Source organism: Argiope bruennichi, chromosome 2, assembly GCF_947563725.1.
Source record: "Argiope bruennichi chromosome 2, qqArgBrue1.1, whole genome shotgun sequence".
In the NCBI taxonomy this organism is placed as follows: Eukaryota; Metazoa; Arthropoda; class Arachnida; order Araneae; family Araneidae; genus Argiope; species Argiope bruennichi.
The window spans coordinates 110,277,072-110,298,134 of NC_079152.1; the positions used below are offsets into that span (position 1 = coordinate 110,277,072).

A 21,063-nucleotide genomic window follows, 5' to 3' on the forward strand; every position below is an offset into this window, starting at 1 on the left:
AAGAGCGAAAAGAGAAAAGAGCGAACACAATATTTATCACCATGATTATACGTATATTGTGAGATTCTGATAAGGATTTCTTTATGCATGTCGATTTAGGTAAGGGAATTATAGGGATCTTTTAAAAGAATGTGTTTAGATCGACATATTTTTATTCCTTCACTCGGAGAATGGAAACTTGTCGATTTCAGCAATTTTACATAGCTTCTTTTGCATTTATTAAATAAAAAAGAGTGGAATTGGATCAGAAAATAAGAAAATATTTTAGAATAAAGTTAATATGGGTTGAATTAAGATAAAAATTAGCAAATTAATTATATATATATATATATATATATATATATATATATATATATATATATATATATATATATATATATATATATATATATATATATATATATATATATATATATATATATATATATATATATATAAACCAAATTCATAGTTTTCAATATTATCAAATATGAGGTTTTTAGGATAATTTTCAACATACTGTACAATGTAATAAATATAAATACTATTCAGCTTCTAAATAATTTATATGGGTTATGCGTCTTATCTTCCATTGACTTAGGAAATAGGAAAGTACTATCTCCCATAAAATCTAAAATTCATGAGAACATTTGAAATTTATGTTACTATTGATCGAAAGTTTGGTAACATTTTACTGATGAATAATAATCATTAATTAATTAACAGCTGTGACCTCACTTTCCAATATACTTTCTAATAAAAGTGCTATCACCCTCCCTCCCCAAACTCATCTAAAATAGGGGAATTTCAATAAGGGCATGTGAATTCCACGAGTACTGAGATTTTTATTTTCAAAATTCCATTTCAGTGGATTGTATGCTTCGTAGTATAGAAAAGAAAAAAGTACTTATGCATTATTAACAGCAGGCCAGTGGCAAAAAAATAATTACGAAAGAGCGCCTATTAGCGTGCGATCTTTTGGCGATTTTTTGTGGCTATTAATTAATAGAATGGGGTAAATACAAAATCGAATCATAATGCTTTCTCTTTGTACACTCCGTATACGAGAAAGTAAAAATTTATACAAAAAAAAATTCTAATAAATTACAAAAAATATTGAAATCAATACATGGCCACAAGAATATTTTTACTTTAAAGAAATTGATCCTTTTCTTTCTTTTTTACATAGCTTTAACTTCAAAGTCCGATAATCCCTCTTTTAGTCACCTGTTCCAATTGGCTCAGAAGGGAAAGTTCAAAAAGCCAGAGACACGTGAGAAGAGGGATGCAAGACAAAATCGATTCCGCTAGGTGCGCCAACGACTTCTGCTCCTGTCAGCAGCCGGTGCGCGATCTAATTTCATATCGCAAGTCTTGAACAACCAAACTTTTCTCATCTCCTCCTACCACCGTCTGGAGGGATAATAAGTGCCTGTAGTGGTACTACAGGAGCTTTGAGATTTAGAGTTGCCACCCCCATCAAATGAATTTATGATGCATATCTGTACAGAAAGTTTTACTACAAAGTTTGGCCATATCTGAATATTTATTGAAGTCATTCCGTTGTGTGAGAAGTTTCGATTTCGAAGGCTCTTAGAGAAATTAGATAAATAGTTAAGCGTTAAGACGAAAATGTTTCAAATATTGTTGGTGATAGGATCCATGTATTAAATTTCAATGACCGAATTCGTTTATTAATAAAACACTCATAAACTATTTTAATGTAGAGTAATTATATCTGGTTTGATAAAATCATTGGTACAGTTCTCGAGGGTTTGAATTTAGCTTATTAAATGATCAGTTAGCTTATTATCTATGGTGGAATTTGATACATTTTTATTTATTAAATTGCTGTAATTTCGCAGAATAAAAATTAATTATCAAAAGCTTTTTCTTTCGCCAGAGAGTTAAATTAAGAAGGCATTTGAAAAAAAAATTCTATCATTTTTATAAAAACATCGGTTAATATTTTTTTTTTAGCAAAAATGTGTAAATGTATGAAATTTACATGCTTTCAAGTGTGGAAAAAATATTATAAACTGTTGTACCGTACCATCGTGCAAAAAAAGAAGAAAACTATTATTCCACCATATAGTGAGAAAAGGTTATAATTATGTTTCATCAGTTTCTGGATCATTATTGTGATAATAAAATAGAGATCACTATATTATAATAATGATGATGATTATAATAAACGCTGTAGCACCACAGCGTTTTATTACAGCTGAATGATACTGCATCAACCTGATATTTTGCATTAGACACTCAAAACTGATACAAACTAAGAGTATCAGGTACTCGGTATCAGATTTTAATAATCTGCCTAATTTCATTCGTTTTCATTCGGGTGATATTACATCATTCTGATTGAAAGTATCAAATCGATATAGCCTAGTTTGCTACGCTAGAAGCAAGCGTGATGTTTTATTTAACTATATATTTCATTCCTAACAATAATTATCCTTTATTCCATGTATGATGTGCATATTACCCGTCAATACCCAAAGAATCCGTGCTAACAATAGTAAGGAGTCTTTGCTTTTCCACTTCTAATCACCCATCAATTAGTGTCAAAACAAAAGTCACTCGTGACCATCGAGAGCGCCTTCAACCACTACCACGTCATCAGCGAGTATAGTACCAGAAAAAGCGAAATCATAATTTCGAATCGTATTCGTATAAGTATTAGCTACCAGTTTTAGTTAAGGTTCGGTGCTACTATTATCTTATACTGATAGTTCGGTGCTACTTTATATCAAGTTTATAAAAGTTTTACTCTGATACTTTTATCAGAGTGATACAAAAGTCCTCGTACTTGTATCAACATGATAAAAATATCAAAGTTATATTTGTATTATCTTGATATTTGTATTATCTTGATTTAAAGTATTAAATTGCTTTGCGACACTATATGCATGTGTTATGTTTTTTAACTACCTACATATTATTTTTGCCATTGCCAGGAATAAAAAAGTTTTGTTCCTGGCGCATTTGTTTATTTTTTCTAGCAATGTTTATTAAGTATTTAAGATTGATGAGACTTTTAATGAATAAATTAATATATTCTACTTTAAACATTTTTTTTATTCAAAACAAATAAGTGGCTCAACTAATAGATAATAAGAAAGTAAATGATAAGGAATAATTAAATAATAATAATTGAATGATAAAAAAAATTAAAATAAACAATTGAACATAAATAGAATTTTTAGAATATAATACTTTTAAAATAAATATTTTAAAATGATATATTTTTAAAACTGAAAACATAATTATTTTCTAAATAAATGTATGACGAAATACCTAAATATGAAAAGGGAATTAAAATCTTACTATATCAATTTTTTTAAATTTCATAAAAATCCTTGCTTTTAATAATATTTCAGTACAATTAAATTTAAAGCCCAAAGTTATATGAATCGAGCAATATAGGCTGGAGTAACAGTATTTAAAACTAATATCTATTAGCACCTAATGTTTTAATAACTATTAACGGCAAAGAGATTAGTTGACGACTACCTCAGATTAAAATTATCAGGTAAAAGTATCAGGTACAATGAAGTATCGGCATAAATCTGTTCTTGATAATGCAAAATTGGATATTAAGTCTAATCTCGGTGCCTGTGAGAGAATCTATATTTATCGTTAATTTAGTTTCATTCTGACTGGAAAAGTATCAGTTACCGACAAAAGTACAAGATATGAAAGTGTCAAATAAAAGTATCAGTATCCGCCAGTACCTGATACAGTGAAACTAGGAATCATCCTAAGTTTTTAAATTACAGAAAGATTTACTCGCGCTCTTCCCAACTTATACAACTCACCAATGGTGAATAAACTAATCTGCAAAAGTGGCTGGTGAGCAAATAAAATTAAACGGTATCCAACATGATTTTTGAACATAAACGTTGAAAACTTTCATAAACAATTTTTGCAGCAAATTTCAAGATTTAAAAAACGAAGAAATGCCTAATTATTATTAAAAAATATAATAGGCAACGTGTTAACATAAACCCCAAAACTTTCTCGCAAATACTCTAATAAAGGTGTTATCCCAGAGAACGTCTTGCATAGCATTGGTGTAAAATAGTGACACACTACTAACATCTGGCATGAATTTAGCATTTTTATGGAATCTGTCGAGTCATCCTTGGCGAGTTATTTGGCAATTAATCCTTGGCATACGGCTAATAGTATTTGAAAATAGAATTTGTGTTTTAGACGCGTTTTTCCCAACCGATTGAAATGAAAGTTTATTACAAAATTACAATAGCAGTCACAAAATCATACACCATATTTGGTGTATTTAAGTCACTGCATCTTTAAGTTATCACGTTTACATCTTTCTGAAAGTACAGATCGACAGACAGTCAACCCGGTGTTGGATTTTTCTCAACATTTGACAGATGATAACATTATAGATGTTAAATCTATGTACCGAATTTTACCTATCTGTTCCCTTCATTTTGTAATTATCGTGTTAAATTATATTCGAATAGCCGTACAAACAAACTTCCTGTGAGCGGATTTTGTTGAAAATTTGTTAGAAATCTAAAGTTTGGTCGTATACCAAATTTTATCCGTATAAATCAAAGCGTTTTTAGTTATCTTTGTCACGGACAGACAGGCATGTGGACAGTTGTCAGGTGGATTTTTCGAACTTAGAGTGGTTCTAAAACGTGGGGATTCGTCAAAATCTCGATTTCGAATTTTTCGACGATTACTATACTTTCTCTATACTGCATATAAGAAAAAAAAGTATTAATGAATGTATTTATTGTATTCCTTTTCATTCTTACTTCTTTCAGTATTTTAAAAGTGGCATTATAATCGCACCATGCGGATTCCAACATCACCTCCGATAGACCGATCTTATCCGTCGATGGTCGGTCGTTCTTTTTGTTTTTACGTGAAGGAAAGTGCAAACCCCAATAAATTAGATGGGTGAATTTTAGCACATGATCTTTGTACACAGATCATTCACTATTTCTGTACCAAATCCGGAAAGATAGTTTTGTTTGTTTGTTTGTCCACGTGCATGTGAATACGAAAACTTAAGAATAAATAATATGCTTTCTTTAATACCAAATGGATGCATTAATTAGTGGCTTGTGGTCGGTAAAAATAGTGCTCTGGTTTAATATATCGTTTTGATTTCAAAATCAGACATCTGTATCAAATTTTGAATCATTCGGTGAAAGGTAGATATTCAGATATGGTTCTTTTTTTTACTACAGTGCGAAGTTCAACATAAAGCACGCCATTTTATGCAAGTATTCGGAAAAGTGAATAATCCAGCATTCCTATTATTTGTGGTGGCACTTTGTTCATTTATTCTTACTGCTCAGAATTTTAAATAGGCATTATTGTGGCGAAGGTTGTATGAGAATGATTGTGAAAAGATTACCTTTAAAATTAATTGCTCCTATATGTATAAAATGTTGTCTTTCTTAAAAGTTGAAATTCTATTTTTCAAACTTGTGTGGAAACGATACTTTGCTATTTATGATACTATATATATTGTGTGTGTGTGGGGGGGGGGGGCGATAAACTATCAAAAATAAATTTCTTAATTGATTACTGCTTCCCATTCTTCACTAAAATCTCAAAAGAGGAGAAAAGAAATTTGTTTTAAACTTTCGTACACCATATCTTAATAGGTCTTTAATTAAAATATTTTCTACTTAATGCTAATAATTATAGAATTTTATAATATTTTTGTTTTACCTTTTTGTATAGTATGATAAAGAAAAACTGTTCAAATAGATTTTTTAAAAATATTATTTGAGGCCAAGGAAAATCCTAAGTTAAAATTAATATTCTATGTAGAACTCTAATTTTTAAATATTTTTAAAGTTCTACAAACTAAAAAAATATTGTCACACATAATGCAATGTTTTTATTTTCTTACTTTATAAGATATTAAGTATTTATACAGCAGCATTATGCATTATTGTATAATTGTTATGTAGTATCGAAGGGCTAATGAAATATAAAAGTGAAATAGAATTGCTGAAAAGCAAGCAGGAAAAATTGTGAAAAGTATGTACATATTTTAGCGTGCATATCCGTGCTTATACAAATCTGTATTGATCATGAAGATGTGTGGGGGTGCGCTCTTTTGTGTGTTTTAGCATTCTACAAGAATGGCTATTTAGACCTAGAGCTATCAAATTAGGAACAAATTGTATTCTAAATGTTAAAAATATGCATTTCGCAGACATTTTTTAAAAATTTAATATAAACTAACGAAATGCTGACATTTTCTTTCATAACTGCTAAAAATGTTACAGCTTAAAAATGAGTTTTACACTACAAAAGATTATTTTTTCAGTCATGCTTGTTTAATTGCTTTCAGTAATATTTTCAGGCTAATTTCACAATATATTTCTTTGTTGTTAAGAAATTCAAATCAATTTCATTATTGCTGCAAATACTTCATCCTTGATTTTCCTTCCATTTTTGCTCAGGAAGATATCAAAATATTGTTTGTTTTTGCAAGAAATTTTTGCTTAAAATAGATTTTTATTAAAATTTTTGAAATTTTGTGCTCTTTGGTACTATGGTTATGATATGTTAATGGGCATTTTGTACCATTTCTTGCAAAGAGAAAAAAATTAAATGAAATCTTTATCATTGTAACAATTTGGAAAGTCATCGCAAAAATTATGAAATATTATAATTTTGGTGGCCATCATAACAATTATGCCGGACTGAAAGCTAAAATTATTATTCCCCTACAAATTTGCATCAGAAAAATTCAAAAATGGCGCTTTACTTCATTTAAATAAAAATATAAACTTCAATTAACGACTTTAACTTATTACAACATCAAAAGATGGCAGCACTAGTATGTAATTCAATAAATTAAATATTGAAATAATGTTTTTTTAATCTATTATTGATTTTGACGTGTAATGAAATGCTATTATGAGAAATTCTATGAAAAATTATTATTATTGTTATAATTATGAAACAAACTAAAATCTTCTTCGGTGGTACTTCATAATCTAGATTTTTCTTCTTTCTTTTTTCTTTTCTTTTCTTTCGTTTTTTTTTTTTTTTTTTTTTTTTTTGTATTTAACTGTAACTGTGACTGTCTATTCGGCGCATCAATATTATTGAAGAATTAAATATTTTAGTTCATTCAAATTTTTGTCTTGTATTTCGAGACCAATACAGTGGTATAAATTCATGATGGAAGTAACTGGAACAAATGAATTGTCTGAGAAGTTAAACAGTCTTTCAGAGTAAAAGCTTGTTTTATTTGAAATTTTTAAAATGGTTATATTTGTTTCATTTTATCTCGACAATTAATCTCGATTAATGTAAATATTTCTGTTGAAATGTAGCTTCAACCTTAAATGAAAAATTCAGTTATATAAGTGTTTTGCATGATTTTATCAGATTTCATGGTTGCATTGAAATTGTATGATACTAAGGAAAATAAAAAGGTTTTTGATGGCAAAATTTTGTGCTCTCTTCTACAATTTGTACTAAAATGTTTTTAAATCTTTATTAAATGAGCCATTCTTTATTGTTGATGTAATTTATTTATTTATTATATTCAAATTCTTTTAAAGCTTCTGTTTGTGAAGTTGTAAGAAATCATTTTAATAAACTAAGAATACATTGTATGTCATGTACATTTCAAACGCCGCCAGAATTGTTTATGAAAAACGGATTGACAAATATAGGTGAACCATTAGCTAAATGAAAACATAACTAGAATGCCAATTGTATGAAAATTTAAGTTATCCAAGTTATGTGATCTAAAATACATGCAAATTTTATATACTTTGTTTTGAACACGGATTTAATATTTTCACATGATGAAATTCGTGAGATATTGTTTTCTACTGTTATGCCACTTTGATATGGTAAGCACATCTGCATAGAATTTATGTAAAAGTAATTGGGTACTTAAAATATCAAATTGCATGTCATTGATGAAAATATCCAAAATCAAAAGAATTTAATTGTGAGTAATTACTGGCATGTGGTTAATATATACTAGTAACAGATTATATTAAAATAATTGGTTAAAATTTTAGTTGCATTTAAAATAGTATTCCGTATGTCCAAATGGGTATTCATTATATGCCACATATTCAATAGCATTTAAAATGTTGTTAAATTGTTGCTATACAACATTTTGATTCAGCTGTATTACTAACTTATTATTGGTGGTGATGTCTTTAAAAAGAGGGATCCAACTGTTTTAAATCTGGAGATTGAGTAAACCAGATTCTGGTGTTATATTTATTGGATTTGTTATACAGAAAATTTCTTGTTGCTAAATGGCAGCATACATAGATCAATTTATCACTTCTGCAGTATTGTTATAACTAATTATATATGATTTCTAGTTAGAAATTAATTCTTTTTAATTTATTTACCTTTGACATGTCATTCAAAATCTGAGTCGTGCATCTGAAAAAGTGATTGAGCATTTTGTTTTAGTCTCATCTTCTATTGTTTTTCTGAATAATATAGCAGATTAAAATCTTTAGTATTGTTTATGTGGTTGGTTGCCGACATCTACCATTTCAGTAAATGAAAATGTATGTTCACTATTCTTCAAACCTGAAAAAAAATTTAAAAATTTATATATATATATATATATATATATATTCGTTTTGTGGTAAGAGAGGTATTTAGGACAGGTCTATTAGCTGGACTGATGTTTTTTTTAATTTCTGTTAAAAATTAAGGCAGAAAATAATAAATTTTAAAATGTGCAATCTGTTTTTTTATATTCAAAATTTGAAATATTAAGTATATTTTGGTGATGTCATTTAAAAAAAATATGTCAATATATTGGCTTTTGTGCTGAAAAGGGGGGAAAGTTGCCTTAATTGATAAGAAATTCAATATCATTTTTGTAAAGTTAAATTCAGCTCATTGATTGAAATTTGGGAAAACTTTGTGCTTTATTCTCTTTGATGAGAGTTTTTTTTTTACTTTTAATAAAATAAATTACTTAAATCCTTATTTTAAAAATTGCAGATTAACTAAGCAATTGACAAAAGAAAAATTATTAAAGGGAGGTGGGAAGTTATTTTGCTCAACATCAAAGTTGATTTATTTTTATTATTATGGAAATTGCTATATATTCCTAATGGTTATTTCCCATTTATCTAGCTATTTCACAGTATTATTCTTCTATGTGGAAGATTCAGCTGAATGCAATCAAATGAATGATATTATTACTGAATTGCAAAATGATGAAAAAAATAAAAATGCTGCTGTTATTAAAGTAAGGTTCTTTTTAATACATTTTTTTATCAGTATAATCCAAATTGATTATTTGATAAAATTATTTTATTTACTTTGAAAGAGTAATTATTTTTTGTAAGCGCTGTTAAGATTTTAATATATTCTTCATATTAAATAGTTTTTTCTTTTTCCTTTTATTTCCATTTTGAATATAGCATTGGTGTAACAGCATTTTCTTTTTCCATTTAATGCATTTATTATATTAGAACCTTTTAGCTTCTAAATTTAATTAAAAGTGAAATATATAATGTTTTTCTGTGTTAGTATAATATGTGCATTTCTTTCCTCTCTTTTAATTTAGAAACTTTCAAAAATTATGAGAGTAAAAATTAGTTTCTTGTAATTTCATATTTGAAATCTTAATGGAGCTGTTCATTCTTAATCTTAATGGAGCTGTTCATTTTAAAATCAAATGAATTATATTTTGAACATTTTATGTAAAAATTTTAGAAAATGAATATAATCATTGATATGTTTTTTGTGTAATAAAAGCTGGGATGTAATATATCAACTGTGAATAATTATATATCTTGAATGAATTATTAAGAATTTTTTCAAAAGGTTAAATAATTTAACTTTTTAAAGAACACTTCAGTTTAAATTTACTTAATTTTTTTCTACTATAAATTTTTATTTGTCTTTTCTGTTATTGTTATTAGAAATCTTTGTTTTTAAATTATTCTAATTTTGCATGAATTTCTCAAAAGAAGTGTATAGATTTTATTGAAACTGCTTTTAAATTTAAGGAAATATGCATACATAAAATTAATGTTTTTATTACTAAAAATATTAATCTTCTTCTTTTTAATAATATTACATTAGTTTATTAATGGGTATAGTATTTTTGGTATTTTGAGATTTAATGGCACAAGAGTGCCTCTCAGTTTATTGTGCAGTTTATTATTAGAAAAAAAAAATGAATAAATTCTGTTTTTAGTGTTAAAATTTTAAGCATAATTCATTCTTGGTTCAAGTATTTTAAAGTTATATTTAGGGTTGGAAAATTTTTGTTTCATCATAGTTCTCATGATAATTGCTATTTATTTATTTCCAATTTAAGGATTTTTCTATTGTACTTATATTTTTATAAATTGAATGCATTGAATTAAACTCTTCCCTTCCTCAAATTATTTTAAACATTTTTTTTTAAAGCTAGGAATTTTTCTACCTGAAATTAATTGTAATAATAAATTTGATCTAAATTAATATTCTTTCTGTTTATATAGCAAATGCATAGATGTTTTTATTCTTTCAGATAAATGCTTCAAAAAATGAAGAAATTTGTAAGAAATACAATGTAACAGATGTTCCAGCGTTTGTTTTTATTGGTTCAAAATTAATGGTAGTGAAATTAATTACTTTTTTATTTTTATTTATTTTTCTTTTATTTAAATAAATTTGCTAAATGCTATATTACATTTCATATTAGGGCGGCGATGTATTGGACAATTTAGTTGGAGCTAATGTTCCCCTATTTTCTAAGAAGTTTGAAGAACATGTGGAAGAATTGCAGGTAAAATTGATTCCCCCCCCCTCCCCCAGTTTTGTTGTTTTCACTATTTCCACCTACATATTTACAAATGTCCAAATTAATGAATAGACAATTTTGTGATTATTTATATCAATTGTTTGTTTGTACTTTAATTTTTTTAAAGAAAATACAATTCCAAATAAATATTATAAATGCACAATTTAATTAATAATTTTTAGCTTCATGAAATAGCAGCATTTTTTATTTTTCTTATTTTTGTTTTCTTCAATTTTTTTCAAATCTTTTCATTAGCTAATAAAAAAAAAATTGTTAGCAGATATATTACTACAGTTAAAATTAGGTCAAGTATATCTACAAATAAAATGCTGCTTGTAGGCAGAGTATGCTTAGTATAAAATGCCATTTGTAGGCAGAATATACTTAACATAAAGTGCCATTTGTAATAGAGTGTGCCTGCATGTAAAATGCCATTTGTAGGCACAATACGCCCGCACAAAAAATGCATCTGTATATATAGTACCTATAGATAAATTAATCTCTGCAAGAGTATTATATCAATGCTCTCGCCTTAGGTTTTTTTTTTTTTTTTTTTTTTTTTTGCTCATTTAATTAAGCTGCATTACTGTAGACAGATTAAGAGGATGACTTGAGAATTTTCCTAGTATTCTCTTAACTAGTTAAATTGGAATTAGTCAAAACAACATTTGACTAATCTATGCATAAAATATTACTTGGAGATTGAAAGTAAATAATTAAGCAATCATTAACTTATCTCTCTGTTTTCATAAAAAATTTTGCAAATCCTGTGACAAAAAAATCTTCAGAGTTAAATTTTCAGTTTTAGAAGATTAAAAAAAGAAAAGAGGAATAGGATATTTTATTTTGTTTCACAGCAATAAATTTATAAAAAAATGGTAAATTTAAATTCGTAGAATTGCATAAATAAAAGTTTTAAAAAAGATTATCAAAATTTCTTGTCTCGAAAGGATTTGCTGTATTGTGGCAAAAAAAAAAAAAAAGTGACTGCATTGGTTGATTATAGTTAAATGGTTTAGATGATAAATTTGATTGCCTTATTGTATTGTAACCTCTGTTATCTAAACCAGTTGAACATTATACAAGATGTACAAGGATAATTATTTTATCTCTTTTTTTTCTTTTGAATTTTGTTGTTCACAGATGTTGTAGTTGATATAGCATTTTGTTTACGTTTGGCCAATAAGGTTATAAGAAATTTAAACTATTACCTTTGGAATTCTGCAGATTGCAATAATTTATTTCAAATTCTTTGATGTTATAAACAAGATATTTTATGCTTTTGAACAAGTAATGTTTGTGAATTATTTTAAAATTAAAATCCTAAAATGCAGTTCCATTATTAAATACTTCATTGAATATTTTGACTCTATAAAATTAAACAGATTTATAGGGAAACAGCATTCAAAACCAAATAATAGAGATAACAGCATATTAAAAAATTGTCCACGATATGATTAAATTTCATGATAATCAAATATAAAGGTAAACAAGAAAGTAGATAAGTATGAAATAGTCTAAGAACTTCTTAAATGGTATTTGGCTTTATAACCAAATAATCACTGACAAAAAATAAGCGAATAAATGCTATTTCTGTGGTTAAAAAAAATTAATGTTAAACTAATGATTTACTTATTTTTTTATAAAATTATTATTCTTAAATACATCATTTTTCAAGAATCTTAAGATATTCAGAATCTTAATAAGCATTGTTAAGTGATGTACATATATCTCAATTATGACAGACATAATTCAAAAATGTTATTATGACATCATGTACAGTTATTGTTTCATATTAATGTTTGAAACATTCTTTATTGTATTTTCATTGAACTTCAACCAGAATAAATTGTAACATGTTTGAAGTATATATTGTTACTCTTTCTACTGCATTATGTTGTTTATCTCGTTTACAATTTTTCATAAATTCTTGCATTTGATTTAATTTTAAATTTATTTTTTTCAACCAAGCTTTTTGTATAAATTTATGTTATTGTGTTTCAATTTAATTTGGATAGTGAATAATAAAACTGGAATAAATTAAACTAAATAGTTCTCTTTGGAAGTAATATCTCATTTATTGAAAATGTTAGAATTTTAATATATTGAAGCATTTTTCAAAGCATTTTGTGTGTACATTGTGCTTTCTATTTCTCTGTTGTTCTGCACAGTTAAACTACTTTTGTTTCTTAGGTATAAAATTTTATTTATTCAGTAAGTATTTATTCAATTTTGAAACTGATTATTTGATGCAGAATAATTTAAACAAGACAATTATTTGATATTTTTCTATTAGACAGCTAAATATTTATTGAAGGTGAATGAAACTGCAAGAAATTTTTAAAGAAATTAACTAGTGTAAATATACTGTCCAATTATATAAAAAACAATTTATTTTAGATGTTTAAATCTTAGAATAATTTCCATTTATAAGAAAGTTGTAAGTTTATTTTCTTTCTTCCCCTCTCTGTATACTCAACATAAAATATTTGATATAATTCGAATTTCATTTTGATTTTCAATAAATTTTAGATTTTGAAATGAAAGAATTATGAATGAACAAATAAAGTGAAAATGTTTTTTCTGTGGTTTCAGGATTTCTATGGAAACTTAGTTTTTAATTTAAATGTTTTTTTTTTTTTTTTTTTTTTTTTGTAGTTAGTGCTGATTTTTTTTCCCTATTGATGTAAAAATGCTCATGAGTCCAATGCATGAAATTTGATAAATTATTCATCAGTACTTTATTCTTTAATGCTAAAGTTATCATTTATCCCTGTTGAATCATTCTTTATCTACCTTTTCTTTTTTAGAAATTTAAAGATAGATTAAAGTATCTTATTAATAAGGCACCAGTTATGCTTTTTATGAAAGGAAATCGTAATGCTCCAAGATGTGGTATGTTATTTATTTTTTTAATCTTTAAAGTAGAAGTCAATAAAATAGTAAATTTTATTATTTCTATATTTTCAAAAATTTGATGGTATTAATTTTCATGCTTAAGTCAGAAGATAACATAATTGTTCATGTCATCTTATTGAGTGCTGTTATGAAAATGGAAATGAACTCCACTACAAACATTTTGAAATAATCAGTTTTTTATATTAGTTTATTCAATATATTAGATTATTAAAAAAAATGTCCTGTGCTGCTTTATTGCAAAATTATTACATTGTAAATGGGTACTTATATAAGTTTTTTAATTAGTTTAGTTTTGCATAATAAGTCATATGCATATGAGAATAGTTTAAAAATGACAAATCTTAAATCCATAAAATAAGGGTACCTAGTTTGTAATAGCATAAATCTGTTTAATTATTAAGTTGATTCATGTATGAAAATTAAATACGCTTATTGAAATTGTCATATTTATCACATAATTTGTAAAAAATACTCCAGTGTAATACTCCACTGTGTCTTCAACACAGTGAGTCTCTGTAGCGTTCCTAATCATAAGTGTGATTTAAACTTTACACTTTTATCATTTTTAATTCATCTTCATATATTGTTGGATTTCCTTTTTCATCCAGTCTCAGTTGGTATGCATTTAACAAAAATCTGTTCAATCTGCTTTGGTTTCCTCTACTGTTTTCAATATTCAGGAGTGCTCACCTAAATCTTCTTATTCAGATTTTTTTTTTTTTTTTTTATGTTGAATTAGTTAGACTAAAATAATATATTCTAACTGACCAACAATAGTGCTTTACTGTTGTTTAAATCTGTTTCTGCCTTCTTCCTTTCTAGATATCTTAGTCTTCAAAATTTTAACTGCAGAGAAACTGAGATTAACAATTAAAGTAATGGGAATAGGAATACCCTAGTTATCCTTTGTTGAGAAATTGTTGTCTTTAAAGACATGCAAGTCTCCATTCTGATTGCTGTTATGCTAGAAAGGTCTAAATTATTTAAATATCTTTTTCTGTGCTTATTGGTGGGGAAATTGTAAACAAATTTTTGGAGATGCATGGATGAAAGAAAGTAACTTTTGGAATAAAATTCAGTTTGTTTTGTGGTGGGAAAATTGATAGAATCATATTTGTTTACATCACAATGCAAGAGCAAAGTGAAAGTAATTTTTGTTAGATTCTACTAGGATTCCTTTTACACGTATCAAAATCTTGGATATCTTTGAATAGAATGTGCAGGTGTAAGAATTTTTATTGCTTTGCTTGTGGCATGGTATTTACTTACTCATCAATATTTTTAGTGAGTATATTAAAAATAATTAAATAAAAAAGTGGAATTTGGATTGGGAAATAAGAGAATATTTCAGAATTAAGTCGCATGGGCGAATTTAAGATAAAAATTAGGATTTAAATCAAGATATCATAGCTCACTCACATATATCTTGTCTCTCAATCCAGTTAGAGTTAAAATTTTGTGTTCAGAACGTTTGTATGTGAGCTGCTGAAACAGTAATATTTCATAAAACCGTTGATAGAATTTCACTTTTATAATAGTGTTCACAGGAATACAAATTGTGTATAAATATTTTTATATATTTCCTTCTTAAAAATGAAGAAAAAAATTCTTTGTTTTTGCTATTTGTGTAATTTTTATTCAATTAGGAGAATATTTTCACTTTTTATTGCAAACATACTGCCTTGGTTTCAATTTTATTATCCGAAATAGGAGAATCCAGTGTTGTATTTAAAGATAAATATGTGTTTATTCATTATCTTGCTGTTTTTTGTTTGAATTTTTAATAACTTTTACTCGTGATTGCATGCAGGTTTTAGTAAACAAGCAATAGCTCTCTTAGAGGATCACAAAGTCGACTATGAAACCTTTGATATCTTAGATGATTTTGAAGTTAGAGAAGGTAAATTTTAATGGCATGAATTCTTACTCCTCTTTTATATATAAACATTGAAATATGTGCATTAATATGCGAATGTATATTATGTATTTAAATATATAATTATAAACTTTGTTTCACCCTTTGACATAAAATGCTCACAATTAAGCATTTATTATGATTACAATGCATTATGAAACTGTAATATTAAAAACTCTGAAAAGAAACTGATTATTCTTTCTTTTCAAAGTCATTATCTCTGATTTCATAATTTCAACCAAAATTTACTACACTAGTTTTTCTTATTAGTTTGATAGCTTTTCTGTTATGTATAAATTCTGTCCTTCATTGATTCTTTGTATAAAAATTTCTAATAAATGAATGCTGTAAGTGGCTTTTGAACTTCATAATTTTATTTAATTCAAAGGTTTAAAGAAATTTTCCAACTGGCCAACATATCCACAACTGTATGTAAAAGGTGAGCTGATTGGAGGCTTGGATATTTTAAAAGAACTTGCAGAAAATGGTGAACTTGGTGAAGTATTATCTTCTAATTGAGAAGAATTACGTTTAGGTATGTACCAAATAATCTTTCTTTCATTATCATTTATCAAGTATAAAACATGAAATGTAAAAATGTTTTTCTTCAGTCCTGAAACCTTGTACATATTTCATACGAGGTAATCTCTATGTTTCTAAAATGCTTTAGATCTTTATTTAATTGCATATTGTAGTAATAATATGTATATATATTATCATAATCAAGCTAAATATATGTGTCTTAAAACTAATATTTATATACTGCATGTTTTGTTAAATTTTATGTATGTATCTAAATATTTTAATGAATTTTGTAAGATCTAGTAATGAAAATTAAAGTGATCTATAATATTTGCTATAAATATTCCAAAAAATATATATATACCATTTAAAAACTGTTTTAAGTTTGAAAGCATCTTGGATCTTGTAATGAAGAATTTAATTAATGATCGCAAAATGTTTTGATTTTTTTCTTGCTTTTATGAGATAAAGCAAGCTAGGTAAAGCTTTTGCAATTTTATGCATTTTTTATAAAGTTTGTTGTTAGTTAAAATAAGAATACATTTTTAAATCAATTTTATTGAAATATGCTGAATTTTATCCAGAAAATTTTCAAATTTCTAAAAATTCTGCAAGTTTAAAATTTTGCTTGTTTTTATGTAAAATCATTGGTTTTAAAATAAATTGAATTATTTAAAAAGTGGTTTAAGTAATAGTAATAATTATATGAATATTATATTTTTGACTTCACTTTCCCCTCCCCCCCCCATTTGAAAAAAGGACATTTTGTAATTTGATCCATTCAATTCTCTTTTATTTATATATTCAAAAAGACATTAGTCAGGCATAAATTTCTATCATTTCACTATCTATGTAATAAATAGGAATCTTCCCCCCTCTTGTTCTACTTTGGCGAGTTGTAAATATATTAGGAAGCTTATTTTCATACCTTTGTTATTTTATTATACTTAATATTTTATCTTTAAAACAAACTAAAAGAATATTTTAGATAAGTTACTATAAAACATTAAAACCATCTTCTTATATATATATATATATATATGTATATATATATATATATATATATATATATATATATAATATTCAAAAATAAAAATATTTTGTATAGATATTTATTTGATTGCATAATATCCTTTGGAAAAAGTATTAGTATTATTTAGACACATTCCTAAGTATTCAATTTCGCTATGAAGTTTAGTAGTGTTATTAAAAAATCTTTAGGAATTAGGAATCTTGATAGTCAAAGATGATGTTGAAAGTACAAAGTCAATCATATATAATGAATGAAACCCTTCCTACCTGCTACATAATTTTCCAACTTCAAAATGAGTAATTTTTCCCCATTGTTAAATCTTTTATTCACTGGGTAATTTGTTTATTTCATTTACACACAGAATATTTCTTTCATTTGCTCAATAAATAAAAGTAAACTATATTGGATATTTAACAAATTAATTTGAAATTTAAATCAACTCATTGAAATGCCAATAATATGAGTGCAGGAGTTATAAAATTTTATTTTCTTGTCCTCTTAATTACATGCTTTTTAAGTAATTAAAATATTTCAACTGAAAAGTAGTGGAATTAACATTCCTAACTATATTTTATGGCATGCTTTTTAACAAATGAAACTGTCATATAAATATAAATTTTATAGTTACCTTAGAAAAGATTAGATTTCTTTCTTATTTTGTATTTTCAAGTAAAGCTTACATATAAAAATATTAAGTATAAAGTTAAAAACAAGAATTTTTTCCTAACTAATAAATTATCAACATTACTCTTGGGTAATTTATTTTATAGTGTTACAGAATAATAAAGATAATATCACAAATTATTATAATGATTTCTTATTGAAGCTATTGAATTCTGTAACTAAATGAGTATATATTTTGCATATAATTCTTTATTTCAAATGCTAGGTTAACAATTTATATTTTGTGGTGTGACATTTTGAAAAATGAAAATACTGAAAAAACAATCTTTTCTATTTCCAGTTCAATATTTACTGAACTGATTTTTTTCTTTCCATCAGTTTAGATGCAATTTCTGTGTAAAATTGTTTTATTTTTCTAATGTTAAATTCTTTTAATTTTAGGAAAATAAACTGATTCATTCTGATGCAAATCCAAAACAGTGGGCTGACATTCAAAAATGGAGAAAATCACTTCAGATGTAAAATTGCATAACATCATTTGCAATTTTTATTTTGCTCATGTTCAGTTATTGTACTTATAAATGAATGCTTTATTGAAAGTGTTAGAAGTGTTTTAATTTATTTTTCAGAATCAATATTTTCCTATTCTTTATTCATTGTGATGTACTAGACAGTTTTTCTCAATACATTTTCTTTTCCATTAGAATATAATTTGTTGATGAAGATTCCCATGAGTTATTATAGATTTCTTATGGTCCTTGAAACTTCTTTGATTTTGTTTTGTTTTACTTACAGCCCCAGAAAAGTTTTTTCTCTCTCTCTCTCTCTCTCTCTCTCTCTCCCCTTATATTGGTTTTTAAAAAAATATGTGAAATTTGCAACACATTTTTGCATTTTATGAACTGGATGGAAATTTAATTTGTAATGAACATTTTGTCTCATTTAAGTCTAAACGCATTTCCCAACTACTATTGCACTTGGGAGCACTAATATTTAAATTTTTAGCAAAACTATCATCACTATTTTTTTCTTTTTTAAATTTTATTTTCGTTTTTCAAATAGGATTTTTCTTTTTTAGTTTTCAAATTTGTATAGTTAGAACAACACTTAGTCATTTTGTGAAACGTATTGCGGATATCAGTCTAAAATTTTTACTTGGCATTTCCTTCTGTTTAACACATCTCTAGATGGATTGCAGAAATTTAAATTAAACTGAAAAAAATTAAATATTTTTCCAAATTTGGCTTTTTAAGAATTTATTCCAGATTTAATTAAACTATCTTATTATTCAACAGCTAGGTCTTTATATTATGTTTTTTCCCCCATTATTATTCTTTCAGATCAATAGCCTTTTATAAAAAGGCAAGGAATTCCAACTTTCTCTCTCCATCCTAATCTCGTAATGTATTCAGATGCAAGCTTAGAGGCCTGCTTTCAAGAGCTGACCCATTTCTTAAACCAATAAAATGTCAGTTATGTATTTTTTCCATATTTTGTCACTTATCATGACTATTTGGTTAAACTATTGATTTTATCTGGTGAATAACACCAATATAAAAGAGGTATTAATATGTGAGAAGCATCATCTCTAATCTCTTTTGTGTAACTTGAAGGAAAAGCAGAGCGCAGGAGGGGGGAGGGGTGCAGAAGCAGAATTATCACACAAGAAAGAAATTTTTAACAGGTCCAGCAGTTATGAATGTTATTCTAGAGTGTATTATTATGCCTTAATTAAAAATATTCGAGTGAATATTATTCTAGAGTATTATTATGCTTTATTTAAAAACTGGAATGGCCTTTAAAGTTTGGATAGATTTATTGTTCATATAATTCTTCTAAAAATGCATTTATTTTTGACATTGTTCCTTGCATGCAGGTTGTTCAATTAAGTCTGGCTGATCTTAATGTATATAGTTTAATATTTGATGAACATTTAGTCAATTCTTGAAACAGCACAAATGAATTCACATTTTCTATTTTGGAATAAAAAGGAAACAAAATATGCGGCTTCAGCTTCAATGGACATTTCAGAGTCGAAGATATTTTTATGTTACCTTCGAGTACCACAGAAAATTGAATTTGAGAATGCAAGTACTGTTGAATGAACAATCAAAATGAAATCAAATGAATAGGTATTATATGTCAAAAGTGTGATTTTTAGCACTAAATCTAAATGGAACAAGGATCAAACAAATTTTTCTCATCATTGATTGAAATTATTCAGTCATTTTTTACATTCTTCTATATAGATTGTTCACATATATTTTTAGCACAAGGTATTAAAAAAGGTCTCTGGTTGTTTGAAACCTACTGTGTCATGAAAATTGATATTCTTAAGGGCTTAAAAACTGTAAATTCCTTTAATTTTTTCAGATGAAGGTGTGTGTTTCGGTGGCAGAAAATTTTATGCTAGATTCTTTGAGGATAAAATTCAAAAAATCTTATTATGGAAAAACAGCTAACAGATTTGAAATATGAATTTAAGACTTGATATGCACCTTCATTTGTCAAGTTTTAGATTTCCTTCTTAACTGTACATCTGCCAGAAGTATGATCAGATCTGAGAAGGAAAGCTGAACAAGCCCAGCTATGACAAGATGAAAGTCATTCTTTCTGCTTTTGTTAATTCCAAGCATTTACAAGGCAAAGAATGCAAATCCATTTTAATATAATTGAACAAATTTTTGAATGATGTATCTTTTAATTCAGTAGAATTTGAAGTATCCAAAAATTAGGCTGACAAGTTTTTTCAGTAAAAATAGGGAAATGCTCAAAAGTATTATCAAAAATTGCATGGAGTGATTAAATTCTGATGATACAATTCCATGTCTGACCACAATTGAAAGATAATTTTTTTTAAATAAAAATATTGAGGTTGAAAAACTTAAAAAGAAATATGAGTTGCGAAACATTGGTTTGAAATGAATTGGTTGGGGGTAATTGAATAGAGTATTTTCATACCACTTAAGAACTTGTACATAGGAGGTACTAGAGAAATACCTCCTCTTAGGTTGAAAAAGCAAAGATCACGACCTGAAAATTGGAAAAGAAACATATTGCAGATAACAAATTAGTTGTAAAGGCAGAAGATAAGATTTTCAGTGAATAGCAGAATCAAATAATTTCAGGAACTGGAGCTTTAACTGTGTAATCTAATTTAAATTACTTTGATGGCACACTGTTAATGAATTTTGTTTCAACTAAATTATGAATATGTTTGGAAAACTACCATCTAGTAATTACTGTGTGATTGCTAGGGGTTAA

At 26.4% G+C, this 21,063-nt stretch overlaps 1 protein-coding gene across 1 annotated transcript; it reads left to right on the forward strand.

Moving 5' to 3' along the window:
- Nucleotides 1-7,089: 7,089 nt before the first annotated feature.
- Nucleotides 7,090-18,398, forward strand: LOC129962092 (glutaredoxin-3-like). Its single transcript, XM_056075813.1, has 8 exons — nt 7,090-7,229; nt 9,124-9,238; nt 10,514-10,600; nt 10,688-10,771; nt 13,597-13,681; nt 15,516-15,605; nt 16,009-16,155; nt 18,241-18,398. The coding sequence occupies exons 1-7, from the start codon at nt 7,174-7,176 to the stop codon at nt 16,137-16,139; spliced, it is 648 nt and encodes a 215-aa protein (XP_055931788.1). The 5' UTR covers nt 7,090-7,173; the 3' UTR covers nt 16,140-16,155; nt 18,241-18,398.
- The last annotated feature ends 2,665 nt before the right edge of the window (nt 18,399-21,063 follow it).